Source organism: Vipera ursinii (genome assembly GCF_947247035.1).
Source record: "Vipera ursinii genome assembly, chromosome: 13".
NCBI classification, from domain to species: Eukaryota; Metazoa; Chordata; class Lepidosauria; order Squamata; family Viperidae; genus Vipera; species Vipera ursinii.
The window spans coordinates 15,537,469-15,552,587 of NC_139526.1; the positions used below are offsets into that span (position 1 = coordinate 15,537,469).

The 15,119-nt window shown below is 47.8% G+C and overlaps 1 protein-coding gene across 1 annotated transcript in view; it reads left to right on the forward strand.

Annotated features, from left to right (window-relative positions):
• Positions 1 to 15,119, forward strand: part of TRRAP (transformation/transcription domain associated protein) — a 101,917-nt gene that overhangs the window by 34,894 nt on the left and 51,904 nt on the right. The window contains exons 37-46 of the mRNA XM_083372449.1: positions 3 to 200; positions 1,864 to 2,070; positions 3,803 to 3,961; positions 4,053 to 4,187; positions 4,571 to 4,681; positions 6,064 to 6,210; positions 9,553 to 9,766; positions 11,720 to 11,845; positions 12,867 to 13,013; positions 14,712 to 14,914. Of these exons, the coding sequence (XP_083228575.1) occupies positions 3 to 200; positions 1,864 to 2,070; positions 3,803 to 3,961; positions 4,053 to 4,187; positions 4,571 to 4,681; positions 6,064 to 6,210; positions 9,553 to 9,766; positions 11,720 to 11,845; positions 12,867 to 13,013; positions 14,712 to 14,914 (1,647 nt within the window). The remainder of the gene's footprint in view (positions 1 to 2; positions 201 to 1,863; positions 2,071 to 3,802; positions 3,962 to 4,052; positions 4,188 to 4,570; positions 4,682 to 6,063; positions 6,211 to 9,552; positions 9,767 to 11,719; positions 11,846 to 12,866; positions 13,014 to 14,711; positions 14,915 to 15,119) is intronic.

Genomic DNA, 15,119 nt, shown 5'->3' on the forward strand with positions numbered 1-15,119 from the left:
CCTTGCTGGTCGAACATGCCCCACACCACATTCACGACAACAACAAGAATCGGAACAGCAAACTCCGGCGCCTGATGACCTTCGCTTGGCCCTGTTTGCTCTCCAAAGCCTGCGTGGACCCGGCCTGCAAATACAGCGGGCACCTGCTCCTGGCTCACATCATTGCCAAATTCGCCATTCACAAAAAGATCGTCTTACAGGTATATGTCTGGGGCGAACGGGAGGCAGCCCTTGCGGCAATTCCGGGTTTATCCGGTCCCGTTTTTGGCTTCCTTTCCGTACATGATGACGGGCCTGAAATATGACGATAGGCGTTCCTGTTAAAGGTGCTATCCGTTTAGTGGTGTCCCGTTCTTGGTGTTTTCTCTGGGCCACGTCTCTCCACATCTTCCAGTCTTCTGCTCCAGGTAGCCCTTGGCTTAACAACGGTTCACTTACTGACTGTTTGATGTTACAACAGCACTGTAAAAAAAATGGCTTCTGACCATTTTTTCATACCGGTGCAGCATCCCTGTGCTCACGTGATCTCCTTTTGTGACGTTCTGAGAAGCAAAGCAAGATTCTAATAATAATTTTATTTTTATTTATTTTATTTTAATCCCATTTATATCCCGCCCTTCTCCGAAGACTCAGGGCGGCTTACAATCTAAAGCACAAACCAATGTGCTTAGCAATAGCCTTCATTCTATGTAGATGCCTGCTTATTAGGGGTTTCGGCCCCATCTCAAGCGGCATTATTACAAAGTCAGCTTATTGCCCCCAACAATCTGGGTCCTCATTTTACCTACCTCAGAAGGATGGAAGGCTGAGTCAACCTTGAATAATGATGATGATGATGATGATGATGATGATGATGATGATGATAGTAATAATAATAATAATACCACCACCACCGCGACCTGGCCATTGAAACCGCGCGATTATGGATGAAATGTGTAACGGTGATACCCATTGTCATCGGGGCACTGGGAACTGTGTCCAAAAAGTTTGCAAAATACATCGAGAAATTGTAGCTTCCTGCAGTAACTCCAGCAAAGCTACAAAAAACTGCACTTACTCGGAACATCTTACATTTTGAGGAGATACCCGGTTGATACTTAGGATGCTGGCAGCAACCCGTGTCAACCATTAGTGCCAGTCAATTTGAGTGTTCAGTTGACTGAGTTTCATTTTTTATGAATAATAATAATGATAATGATGATGTAGTTGGAAGGGACCTTGGAGATCTTCTAGTCCATCCCCCTGCTCAGGCAGGAAACCCTATACCATTTCAGGCAAATGGCAGTCCAGTCTCTTCTTAAAAACTTCCAGTGTTGGAGCATTCACCACTTCTGGAGGCAAGGAGTTCCACTGGTTAATTGTTCTGTCAGGAAGTTCCTCCTTAGTTCTAGGTTGCTTCTCTCCTTGACTACTTTCCATCCGTTGCTTCTTGTCCTGTCTTCAGGTTACTTTGGGGAATAGCTTGACTGCCTCTTCTTTGGGGCAGTTAACAACCAGGTTGCTAGCTTAACAACATGGGATCAACTATTCTCCAAAGCAGCAGATTGTAGGACAAGCAATGGATGGAAGCTTATCAAGGAGAGATCCAGTCTAGGATTAAAGAGAAATTTCCTGACAGTTCGAACAATTAACCAGTGGAACAGCTTGCCTCCAGAAGCTGTGGGTGCTCCATCACTGGAGGTTTTAAAGAAGAAGACTGGACAGCCATTAGTCTGAAATGGTATAGGCTTTCCTGCCTGAGCAAGGGGTTGGACTAGATGACCTTTGAGGTCCCTTCCAACCCTGTTATTCTGTTTTAAGGTAAAATCTACCTATTTCAGATCCCCACCCGTTGCCATCACGTCTACCTTGCCTCCTCTCCAGGTGTTCCACAGTCTCTTGAAGGCCCACGCCATGGAGGCTCGGATCATTGTCAGACAAGCCATGGCTATCTTGACCCCTGCGGTGCCTGCTCGCATGGAGGATGGCCACCAGATGTTGACACACTGGACCAGGAAGATCATCGTGGAAGAAGGCCACACTGTGCCTCAGCTGGTCCATATCCTGCACTTGATCGTTCAGCACTTCAAGGTAAGGAACTCGGTGGCGGCAAAGCAGGAACCGCTACGCAAGCTCGGAGCGCCCGGATCGCGTTGTTGCACTGGAAACTACAACTGGGGGAAAAGGACTGAATGGCCGCGTGTAAATTTGCTAGGATTGCGCATGTGTGAATGGAGAACGAGTTTGCCTTTTCATAGGCAGGGTGGGCTTCTCCCTGTAATTTCCTCGGTGTTGGGTCACCAGCCGTTGGGACCCGGTGCGAGGGAGGAGCCCAGCGAATTGCAGGTGGTCCTGCACTTCACAAAAAGTTCATTTTAGCAACCGAAGTCACAACGGCATCGAAAACAAGTGACGTATGGCCGTTTTTCACCCTTAATGACCGCGGAAGCACTGCTCAGGTGATCAAAAGTCCGACGCGGGGCAGTGGCTTCACATTTATGACGGTTTGCGATATCCCAGGGTTCGTGCTGTTAGTGAGCTCCAGGGAGTCGCAAATAAACGGAAAATGCTCTGATGGCCGGAGGCTTTTCGAAACGGAGTGTTTAAAACCCGAAAGTGTTTTTCCCCCTTTCTTTATAATGCTGTGGTCTTCCCTAGTGCAAAGAAAAGGACTAAGTGTGGCGCATTTGCCGGCTGCTTGAATTCACTCAGGGATCAAAGACCGTTCTCTTTTCCCCCGAAACAGTTGTAACTGTGCAACGACGTTGCCCGTTTCACCGTTTTAATGGAAGAACAGTAGAAGGACAGAATAAAAGAGCTGGAGGGGACCTTGGAGGTCTTCTAGTCCAACCCCCTGCTCAAGCAGGAGACCCTAGACCGTGTCAGACAAACCATCGTCCGTTCTCTTTTAAGAAGAGACTGTCTGAAACGGTATGGGGGGGGGTGTCTCCTGCGTGTATGTTGCTTGCATGTAAGGGGGTAGGTCTAGACCAGGGGTAGGCAACCTTGGCTCTTTTATGGCCTGTGGACTTCAACTCCCAGAATTCCTGAACCGGCATGGCTCAGCTTGGAAACTTCTCCATTTCTCCTCAGCGTGGCTGGCTCAGGAATTCTGGGAGTTGAAGTCCACGAGTCATAAAGCGGCCTAGGGCAGGGGTAGGCAACCTTGGCTCTTTTACGACTCGTGGACTTCAACTCCCAGAATTCCTGAGACAGCATGGGGGAACTATGGCCCCCTCATGACTCGTGGACTTCAACTCCCAGAATTCCTGAGCCAGCACAGCTCAGCTTGGAAACCTCCCCCTTTCCCCTTAGCGTGGCTGGCTCAGGAATTCTGGGAGTTGAAGTCCACAAGTCATAAAGCGGCCTAGGCCTAGACTAAGGGTAGGCAACCTTGGCTCTTTTATGACTCGTGGACTTCAACTCCCAGAATTCCTGAGCCAGCCACGCTGAGGGGAAAGGGAGAGGTTTCCAAGCTGAGCCAGGCCGGCTCAGGAATTCTGGGAGTTGAAGTCCACAAGTCATAAAAGACCTAAGATTGCCTACTCCTGGTCTATACCTGTGTTGCCCATAGTATGTTTAAATGGGTATTAGGTATGTGTACTCTTGGAGAGCAAGCAACTGAGTTGCATTTTTAATGCGTGCCGTTGTGCCCAAGGGGAACAAAATGGCAAGAAAGGCCATCTCATCGAATCCAATCGAATCTTAATAACTTCAAAAGGGATTTCGTTAGCTCTTTTAGCAAGCCGAGAGGGCCAGGGCGGGATTGAGTTTTGAGCCACCTTTTTCACGGAAACTCTTCCGTGCATTCCCCCCCCCTCAGGTTTACTACCCGGTGAGGCACCACTTAGTACAGCACATGGTGAGCGCCATGCAGAGGTTGGGCTTCACGCCCAGCGTGACCATCGAGCAGAGGAAGCTGGCTGTGGACCTGGCCGAGGTGATCATCAAGTGGGAACTGCAGCGCATCAAAGATCAGCAGGTAAATCCCACCTGCCAAGGATTGGGGAAGGAATTCACCAGAGCGGTTCCCGATCCCTGAGCTCTCCTTTCTCTCCCCCCCCCAAAAAAAGCCGGATTCGGACATGGACCCGGGTGCCAGTGGCGAGGGCATGAGTACCGCTTCTTCTGGGGTGAAAAGAGGACTGTCGGTGGATTCCGGCCAAGAAGTGAAGCGGTTCCGAACGGCGACCGGGGCCATCAGTGCAGTAAGGATTTGGGTCTTTGTGGCCTCCCAGCTTCCATTTCCTGGACGTTTGGGCTACTGCCCCTTCCAAAGGAGCCTAGAGCAGTTTGATCCCTTTTGATTTCTTTTTAATCCCACCCGGGGTTATTTTTATCAATCGCTCCTACTGTTTCTCCCCACATCAGCCCGGTTGAGGTGGGTTGGGCGGAGGGAGAGAGAGGGAGTCAATGGCCCCCAATTACCCATCCAGCTTTCATGCCTACGGCGGGACTAGAACTCACTGCCTCTGGGGATTGGTCCCAAATGGCCCAGCTGGCTTTCATGCCTAAGGCGGGACTAGAACTCACAGTCTCCTGGTGATTCTGACACCTGGGCTAACCCTTTGCGTGTCCTCCGCCTTCTCAGGTGTTTGGAAGGAGCCAGTCTCTTTCTGGAGCAGATGCCCTTTTCTCCAAGTCTATCGATAAGCAACATACCGACACGGTGATCAATTTCCTGATTCGAATTGCCTGCCAGGTAAGAGTTGTCTTCCGAAGGGAATGTTTGTGTGGGGGGTCTGGCTTGATCAGTGTCAGAGCGCCGGTTTCTTGTTTTCCTTTTAAGGGAGACCTGAAATATTTCCTCGTTTCCCAAAGCAGAGAAAGAGGAAGTCAGGAGAATCCACTCGCATTGCCGCCACCCTCTCTCTGGATTTGCTTATTGCGTCTTTAGCTCCGGATTTCATTGCAACATTTTTTTTTTTAGGGCTGGGGCAATATCCAAGGAGCTCTGGTTAATAAAAAAAATAAGGGTGTGTGTGTGGCTTTACCTCTATACGAAGCACCCAAGTGGCAGGGCAAGAAGTAACGGACGGAAGCCAATCAAGGAGAGATCCAAGCTTAGAACTAAGGAGAAATTTCTGGACAGTGAGGCCAATTAACCCATGGGAACGATTTGCCTCCAGAAGTTGTGGGCTGCTCCATCCCTGGAGGTTCTCAAAAGGCAAACATTGGTCTGGAATGGTAGAGGATCTCCTGCTCGAGCAGAAGGTTGCACTAGGACAGGGGTAGGCAACCTTGGCTCTTTGATGATGCGTGTGGACTTCAACTCCCAGAATTCCTCAGTCAACATGAAGGAACTATGGCCCCTTCATGACTTGTGGATTTCAACTCCCAGAATTCCTGAGCCAGTATGGGGAAAACTTTGGCCCCTTCATGACTTGTGGACTTCAACTCCCAGAATTCCTGAGCCAGCATGGGGTAAACTTTAGCCCCTTCATGACTTGTGGACTTCAACTCCCAGAATTCCAGAGCCAGCATGAGGGAAATATGGCCCCCTCATGACTTGTGGACTTCAACTCCCAGAATTCCTGAGCCAACATGGGGGAACTATGGCCCCTTCATGACTTGTGGACTTCAACTCCCAGAATTCCAGAGCCAGCATGAGGGAACTATGGCCCCCTCATGACTTGTGGACTTCAACTCCCAGAATTCCTGAGCCAGCATGGCTCAGCTTGGAAACCTCTCCCTTTCCCCTCAGCATGGCTGGCTCAGGAATTCTGGGAGTTGAAGTCCATGAGTCATCAAAGAGCCAAGGTTGCCTAGTCCTGGACTAGGAAGACCTCAAAAGTCCCTTCCGATCCTACCCTTCTACGTTCTACCTTAGCCCAAGAGATACCGTTTCCACGACAGATGTTTGTCCCACCTCTGCGGTTTAGTGACGTTTTTAGATTCAGGGGGTTTGAAGGCCATTCCCCTTAATCGGGCATCTCCAGGACTCTCTTTTCGGAGACGTAAAATGCGATTCCTGCGACCGGGGGGGAGGGAGGATGGCCTTAAAAATATTAACGCGGTCTGAAAGATGACGATGACGACGACAGATATTTTGCCACCGGGTAATCGTTCTTGCTTCATTGCCAGGTGAATGACAACTCGAACACCGCCGGCTCTCCGGGAGAACTGCTCTCCCGGCGTTGCGTTAACCTTCTGAAAACAGCTTCACGACCGGACATGTGGCCCAAGTCGGAGCTGAAACTGCAGTGGTTTGATAAGCTGCTAATGACCGTGGTAAGCCACGCGCTGCCTTTGGAAAGGCCTCCTCGGCGTAATTAAGTGCTCCATAAACCACCTTGCCTCGTCGTTATGAGGGTGTGTGTGTGTGTGTGTGTGTGTGTGTGTGTGTGAGAGTTTGTTTTAAAAATGATGGAGAAAACCAAGAGGTGGGGGGGAACGCTCTTTGTGGACGGAAGCAGAGATCTCGAAATGTCATGTTAGCTTCTTTAATTGCCAATTTAATTGGGCGTCACGACTTGGAAAATGTTCCGCTTAATGGGATTGATTTATCGTCTCAAATAATTAACGCTCGTCCTCCTCCTGGACGCCGGATGAAGTAAGTCGGCGGCTGCCAATGGGAAGCAAAAGAGCCAGGCCTGGAGATGGAATATTACGGATGAGACGTTAGTGGCTTGTCCTCCTCCCCCCCCCAAAGTGCAACCCTTTAAAAAGGGTCGTGTTTGCAGAGAACTGTCCCTGAAGACGGCCTTTAGACGTTTTCATGGTAGCTTCGTTCTCCCTCCCAGAATAGTTTGAATGCCACCCGCGTTCCATGCAGACGTTCCAGGTTTCTATTGATAGCTCAGTCCCAAAGGACTTAATTGTTTTTCCTTCTCTTTCTCTCTCTCTCTCTCTCTGTCTTCCCCTCACGTTCTCTTCCCCCCACTCTCTTTTTCTCTTTTAAAGGATGAGCTTTTATTACAGTTACACACTCTGAAATGTGAATTTGAGTTTGGAATTTTGGGGTATTCTTTTGTCGTTTAACTACAATTCTCTCCCTTCCTTCCTTCCTTCCTTCCTTCCTTCCTTCCTTCCTTCCTTCCTTCCTTCCTTCCTTCCTTCCTTCTCATTCACCCAATATTTTTCTTTCCTTCCTTCCTTCCTTCCTTCCTTCCTTCCTTCCTTCCTTCCTTCCTTCCTTCCTTCCTTCCTTCCTTCTCATTCACTCAGAATTTTTCCTTCCTTCCTTCCTTCCTTCCTTCCTTCCTTCCTTCCTTCCTTCCTTCCTTCCTTCCTTCCTTCCTCCTCATTCGCTCAGAATTTTTCCTTTTCCTTCCTTCCTTCCTTCCTTCCTTCCTTCCTTCCTTCCTTCCTTCCTCCTCATTCGCTCAGAATTTTTCCTTTTCCTTCCTTCCTTCCTTCCTTCCTTCCTTCCTTCCTTCCTTCCTCCTCATTCGCTCAGAATTTTTCCTTTTCCTTCCTTCCTTCCTTCCTTCCTTCCTTCCTTCCTTCCTTCCTTCCTTCCTTCCTTCCTTCCTCCTCATTCGCTCAGAATTTTTCCTTTTCCTTCCTTCCTTCCTCCCTCCCTTCCTCCCTCCCTCCCTCCCTCCCTCCCTCTTTTAAAGATGGGCTTTTATTACAGCCACTCTTTGATTGTTTGATACGTGAACTTGAGATGTTTTCTGCGTATGCTTTGGAAGAAACTAAGATCAAAAGAAATCTTTCCACCCCTGCTGGGCCCGTGGTTTTCCTTTCTCATAAACGGAAGTGCCGTTACATAGACTAGACAAATGGGTTATGGCTGCTCTCTGCCGCTCTGAATAATTGAACGGTCTTTTAGTTTGGAAATTGTCAGATCTTTTTTTTCTTCTGCCTCCAAGGACACATGTCGAAAGGGAGAGATTCCTTCATTCTTGGGGCACCTCGTTGGCATTAGGAAGTTGGGGGAGTGAGGATCTTTGACCCTTCCTAGCTTATGGCTTTCGGTAGTTGAACTGTTGGCTCTTCTAGCTGTGGCTGATGGGAGTTGGCGGGTCAGATTTCCATTTCTGTCTCAGGCTTGAACTCCTCTGGGGCTGGAACGTTTTTTGAGACTAGCAACACGTTGGATTGATGGCGTCGATAGAGGACAGGGTGTAAACGTTCCCCATTCTTAGATTTCACCCATCTCTACGTCTGTTTGGGTCTTGCATCTGTTGAGTTGGTGGACTTCCCTTTCTCTGGGGTCTTTACTGTCACCAATGTCCAGAAGTTCCTAATTTAGACCTCAGGCATGCTTGTCTGGAAAAGACATTCCCCAACTGGGAAGGTGGTTAGTGAAAATAACTGGAGGCCCCTTAGCTCGTTTGTGATTTGACCTCGGGACAAAAGGTTGATGGCATCTAAAAAAAAAAAAGGCAGATTTTGCTTGGGGCGCCTTCAAGAGTTAAAACCAAGGCGATGTAAAAAGATTTAAGTCCCGGCAGCGGAACCGAAGTTTATTAAACCGAGACGTTTCGTTACTCATCCAAGTGACTTTCTTCAGTCAAAATGAAAAAAAAAATAAATTGGTGTGGTTGGAATGTGTTAACTGTTGCCACGCTGACTGCAGGGGGTTTCTCCCCCGAAATGAAATTTAATTCCATTTATATCCCGCCCTTCTCCGAAGACTCAGGGCGGCTTACCAGCTTAGCAGTAGCCTTCATTCTATGTATAGGCCTGCTTATTAGGGCTTTCACACACACCCCCAAGCGGCATTATTACAAAGTCAGCTTAATTGCCCCCAACAATCTGGGTCCTCATTTTACCTACCTGGGAAGGATGGAAGGCTGAGTCAACCTTGAGCCTGGTGGGACTCGAACCTGCACTAATTGCAGGCAGCTGGTGTTACTTAAGGAGGCATTAGCCCACTGCTCCACCAAGGCTCTCTATATGACTAGTCTAGGGGTAGGCAACCTCGGCTCTTTTATGACTCATGGAATTTATATTCATTTATTTTTATTTATTTTAATTCCATTTATATTCCGCCCTTCTCCGAAGACTCAGGGCGGCTTACAAGCTTAGCAGTAGCCTTCATTCTATGTATATGCCTGCTTATTAGGGCTTTCATACACCCCCCAAGCGGCATTATTACAAAGTCAGCTTAATTGCCCCCAACAATCTGGGTCCTCATTTTACCTACCTGGGAAGGATGGAAGGCTGAGTCAACCTTGAGCCTGGTGGGACTCGAACCTCCACTAATTGCAGGCAGCTGGTGTTACCTAAGGAGGCATTAGCCCACTGCTCCACCAAGGCTCTTAATGCAATAGGTCTTACTTTATGGAAAGACTCGCCGACTCTTTACGTCCAACCAACTGTGGTCCGGTTGCCGTGATTTAACCTTTTTAAGATTCTTTTGGCCTGGCACGATTGAGTCTTGATATACACAAAGAAAGGGAACTTGTGACCCTAGCAGGTCTCAGCCCGCCTGAGCCTTAGCCAAGGTCACTGGAAGCTTCAAGGTAGCGCCGTCGGAAGAACCAACGTTTGATCAGATCAGAAAAACATGTCAGAAGGATGGGAAACTGTTCCAACCAAACAAGCCTCTTTAGATGTGGAATTTTTTTTCCGGGTTGTCTCTTCAAATCTTCCTTTGTCTCGCCAACGTCTTTGTTCCAGGAACAGCCCAACCAGGCCAACTTTGCCAACATCTGCACCGGATTGGAAGTCCTCAGTTTTCTGCTCACCGTGCTCCAGTCTTCGGTGATCTTGAGTAGCTTCAAGCCGCTCCAGCGAGGCATCGCTTCTTGCATGACGTGCGGAAACACCAAAGTTCTGCGAGCCGTCCACACGCTCCTTTCTCGCTTGATGAACAACTTCCCGACCGAGCCAAGTACGTTGGAGGCCGCCGGGAAGGGTTAGGTGGACGCTGGTGGAAACAGGAGACCCCCCCCAAAAAAACAACCCCCCCTATCTCCCGAATGCGGCCCTTCCCCTTTGGGCTTGTTCTTCTGGAGGTCTTTTTTTTTTTCATTTTTTAAAAAGTTGCACTTGCGTTCCCCAGTTGAAATAAAAAAAGTGGGAAGAGGTAACCACTAGAAATACATCATTATCCGGTCGCGTAAAAACTTAATAACCTGTGGCGGTTATTACTTTGGCTGAAGAAATGCGTCTCATAAATTTAATGTCTTTTGCAATTACCGGGTCTCCTTCCCCCACCCCACCCCACCCCACCCCGGCTTTGAAAGTGCCGTTTTTTCAGTTGTTGAACACGGTTGTATTAGTAAGACAAGGAAAGGAAATTAGGTGGAAAAGGGAGACTTTTGATAAGACGGAGCAAGCGGGGAGAAGCGAAGGCCCTCTTCGGCCTCCTCTGTCTGCTCAATAGAGAGACGGATGAGAGCAGCATCGCGATGGCGAGTAAGTTGAATACTAGGAACGTGCTTCTGTTTGGATCCAAACCAGCAAAGCTGTTGCAGCTGTTTGCAAGCTCTTGAAACCATCCTTGTCTTTTCCTGAGCTTGTGCAATAGCTGCGCGGAGACTGGCCACAGAAGAACCGTTCCAAATCACCTTGATTTTTATTTTTTTTTAGGTCCAAAGAGTTGCTTGTTCCCGCTTAGTTGTTTATCGTGGAGATCCCACATCAGCGCTGAAAAAAACTGACATATAACCGGTCCTCCCTGTTAGGACTGTCGTAGCTTCTCTGTGGATACGGGCCACGGAAGAACCGTTCCAAATCACCTTGATTTTTTTTGGGGGGGGGGGGTTTCCAAAGAGTTGCTTCTTCCTGCTTAGTTGTTTATTGTGGAGATCCCACATCAGCGCTGAAAAAAACCTGACATATAACCGGTCCTCCCCGTTAGGACTGTCGTAGCTTCTCCGTGGATACAGGCCACGGAAGAACCGTTCCAAATCACCTTGATTTTTTTTTTGGGGGGGGGGTTTCCAAAGAGTTGCTTGTTCCCGCTTAGTTGTTTATCGTGGAGATCCCACATCAGCGCTGAAAAAAACATGACATATAACAGGTCCTCCCTGTTAGGACTGTCGTAGCTTCTCCGTGGATACAGGCCACGGAAGAACCATTCCAAATCACCTTGATTTTTTTTGGGAGGGGGGTTTCCAAAGAGTTGCTTCTTCCCGCTTAGTTGTTTATCGTGGAGATCCCACATCAGCGCTGAAACAAACCTGACATATAACCAGCCCTCCCCGTTAGGAGTGTCGTAGCTTCTCCGTGGTCACGTGAACAGAAGGTGGATGCTTGGCAACCCCACAGCCAGAGCCAGTTTGGCCACGTGGGTTAAGGAACCAGGCTAGAGAGTGGGAGATTATGAGTTCAAATCCCGCCTTAGGTATGAAGGCTTGTTGGGTGACTTTAGCCCAGGCTTTAGCCCAGGCTTGTTGGGTAACTTTAGGTGATAAGTTCTCGTCCCCTTCGGCACGCCAGCTGTTGTAAGCCACCCAGAACGAGTCAAAAGAGAGCCAAGACAGACAGCATATGAATTTAATAAATAAATAGAAACTAAAAGGAAGGAACCAGTCTGGTTAAGGCACCAGGTTAAAAACCAGGAGGTGGTGAGTTCTAGTCCTGCCTTAGCCACGCCAGCCTTCTGGCTGACTTTGGGCCAGTCCTTCTCTTTCAGCCCAGCCCCACCTCACAGGGTGATTGTTGTGGGGGAAACAGGAGGAGGAAGGCGTGTCGGGTATGTTCTCTGCCCTGCGTTATTTGTAAAAACAATTAAAAGTCGGGTATCAGTAAATAATAAAAGGAAATGACACATCCCGCTGGCTAAAAAGTCAGGGAACCCCGTTCAGCAGGTGAATGTCTTTCGCCTACTCTTGCGTAGGTACTTCAAGCGTGGCCTCCAAATACGAAGAGTTGGAATGCCTTTACGCTGCTGTTGGGAAGGTTATCTACGAAGGACTTACCAACTACGAGAAAGCTGCCAGCGCGAATCCTTCTCAGCTTTTCGGTAAGCCGTTTGATCGGTCGCATCGTTACGACTGAGCAGGTAACCAGCAAACACCTCCCCCCCAACCTATGAATATTTTGAGAACCGTGAAGAAGAAAACTTCCTATTTTTCTTTTTTCTTTTTTGGGCTGACCATTCATAATAGACTTAGGACAGCTTGGTTATTACTCCCCTAAAGCTGAGGACGCGGTGTGGCTCAGTGGGTTAGGACGCTGAGCTCGTCGAGCAGAAGGTCGGCAGTTTGGCGGGTCGAATCCCGAGCGCCGCGTAGAAGAGCGAGCGCCTGTTACGCGTCCCAGCTTCTGCCAACCTAGCAGTTCGAAAGCACGTAAAAAATGCAAGTAGAAAAATAGGGACCACTACGGTGGGAAGGTCACAGCGTTCCGTGTGCCTCTGGCATCTAGTCATGCCGGCCACATGACCACGGAGACGTCCTCGGACAAGCGCTGGCTCTTCGGCTTTGAAACGGAGATGAGCACCGGCCCCTAGAGTTGGAAACGACTAGCACGCGTGTGCGGGGGAACCTTTACCTTTAAAGTTGAGGAAGAAAGTTCACCAAAAGCATGATAGGTTTCTTAAATTGATGGTTAGCTTGGGGAGAATTTGGGGTGGGGGGGTTAGCAAAGGTAACCCTACCTTCCCCCCCCCCTTTACTCCAGGATTAATACACAACCTCTTTTTGAAGACGTCCTTTTCGGTCCTCTTGAGAAAATAACTACAGGTAGCCCTCAAATTTTACAAGCATTTTAGCGACCATTCAAAGGGTTCCCTGCCCGAGCAGGGGGTTGGACTAGTTGACCTCCAAGGTCCCTTCCAACATTATTATTATTATACTGTGGCAATGAAAAAAAGGACTTTGGGGAGCTGAAGCCCACAGGTCTGAAAATTGCCACGGTCGGGCACCTCTGGTCTTAAAATCTTTCTGTTCTCTTTTCAAAAAGAGCCTTAGGGTCAGGCCGGTTCGAAAGAGACGGGTCCTCCCCTGTTCTTATTTGTCTCTTTCTTTCTTTCTACCTTCCAGGTACTTTAATGATCCTGAAGTCTGCCTGTAGCAATAATCCCAGTTATATCGACAGGCTGATTTCTGTCTTCATGAGATCCCTCCAGAAGATGGTCAGGGAGCATTTGAACCAGCAGGCTCAAGCGGGAACAGTGGAAGCCAACACAGGTAGTAGATCACCAGGTCGAGACGGCCTACTGGCCCTGTTGAAACTTTCAAGCCGGAGCAATTTGGATGCTGAGAATTGTGGGGTTTGGGCTGGTTTTTTGGGCAAAGCTTTAGTTCTCCTAGCTAGCATTTCCTGTCCTGGAAAGGGAAGGGGAGAGAAAAAACTTGTTCAGGAGAACTATTCGCGCAAAGCACATGGTGCGGAGCCAGCAACTTCCCCTCTTAACGGGGTTGACCAGGTGGCTAGCGTGATTGTATTTGCTGCCTCTTGTTGAGTTGTGGTCCTGGCGGTATGGGGTGTTAACGTTGTAGCTTTTTAATGCTCTCAGCTGACCACTGTTAGGTGAGTTGGGAGGCTGTATACATTTGCTGAATAAATAAGTAATGAAAAAGGGGTTCTTCTCCCAACCCCCCTAGTGCTAAGATATTGCAAGCCCGAATTAATAATAATAATGTCCAAAAACTTTGCAAAATACATCAAGAAATTGCAGCTTCCTACAAGAACTCCAGCAAAGCTACAAAAAACTGCGCCACTTGCAACATCTTACATTTTAAGGAGATACCTGGTTGATACCTAGGATGCTGGCAGCAGCCCGTGTCAACCCTTAGTGCCAGTCAATTTGAGTGTTCAGTTGACTGAGTTTCATGTTTTATGAATAAAAGTTTAATAATAATAATAATAATAATAATAATAATAATAATAATAATAATAATAATAATAATATAATGATAGATAGATAGATATGGTTGAGTAAATCCATAGATAGATAGATAGATAGATAGATAGATAGATAGATAGATAGATAGATAGATACCCATTGTCATCGGGGCACTGGGAACTATGTCCAAAGCCTTTGCAAAATACATCAAGAAATTGCAGCTTCCTGCAATAACTCCAGCAAAGCTACAAAAAACTGCGCCACTTGGAACATCTTACATTTTAAGGAGATACCTGGTTGATACCTAGGATGCTGGCAGCAGCCCGTGTCAACCCTTAGTGCCAGTCAATTTGAGTGTTCAGTTGACTGAGTTTCATGTTTTATGAATAAAAGTTTAATAATAATAATAATAATAATAATAATAATAATAATAATAATAATAATAATATAATGATAGATAGATAGATAGATAGATAGATAGATAGATAGATAGGGTTGAGTAAATCCATAGATAGATAGATAGATAGATAGATAGATAGATAGATAGATAGATAGATAGATACCCATTGTCATCGGGGCACTGGGAACTATGTCCAAAACCTTTGCAAAATACATCAAGAAATTGCAGCTTCCTGCAATAACTCCAGCAAAGCTACAAAAAAACTGCGCTACTTGGAACATCTTACTGGTTGGTACCTAGGATGCTGGCAGCAACCCATGTCAACCCTTAGTGCCAGTCAATTTGAGTGTTCAGTTGACTTGAGTTTCATGTTTTATGAATAGAGGTTTTATAATAATAAAAAGTTGGAAGGGACCTTGGAGGACATCTAGTCCAACCCCCTGCTCAGGCAGGAAACCCTGCACCATTTCGGACAAATGGCTGTCCAGTCTCTTCTTAAAAACTTCCAGGGTTGGAGCATTCACCGTTTCTGGAGGCTGGTACTGTAGTTCCACTGGTTAATTGGCACCGAATCACGTGGTGTTTAACCCGGGGTTGAACCGCGCTCGGTTTGAGTGGTTGTCTGGGCTGTGTTTGCAGCTGGTACCAGCGAGTTGGTGATGCTGAGCTTGGACTTAGTGAAGACCCGCCTGGCTATGATGAGCATGGAGATGAGGAAGAACTTCATTCAGGGCATCCTGACCTCGCTGATTGAAAAATCGAGCGATGCCAAAATCCTGCGGGCCGTGGTCAAAATTGTGGAAGAGTGGGTCAAAAACACCTCCTCCATGGCGGCTAACCAGGTAACCTCAAAGGAGTATTGGGGGGAAGGGGTGGTTAGGGCTGGTTAGGTCTTCTTTTTGGGGAAATACGGTACTTACAGCCTGGTTCTGCTGTCTCCCCTGTCTTCCCATCGTCGCACGTCACACGGTGATGTGGTTAACCCACCCTGCTTTCAAAAGTGGTAAAATGGGGGCACAACTCACATAACCAACGGAAGGGGACTTC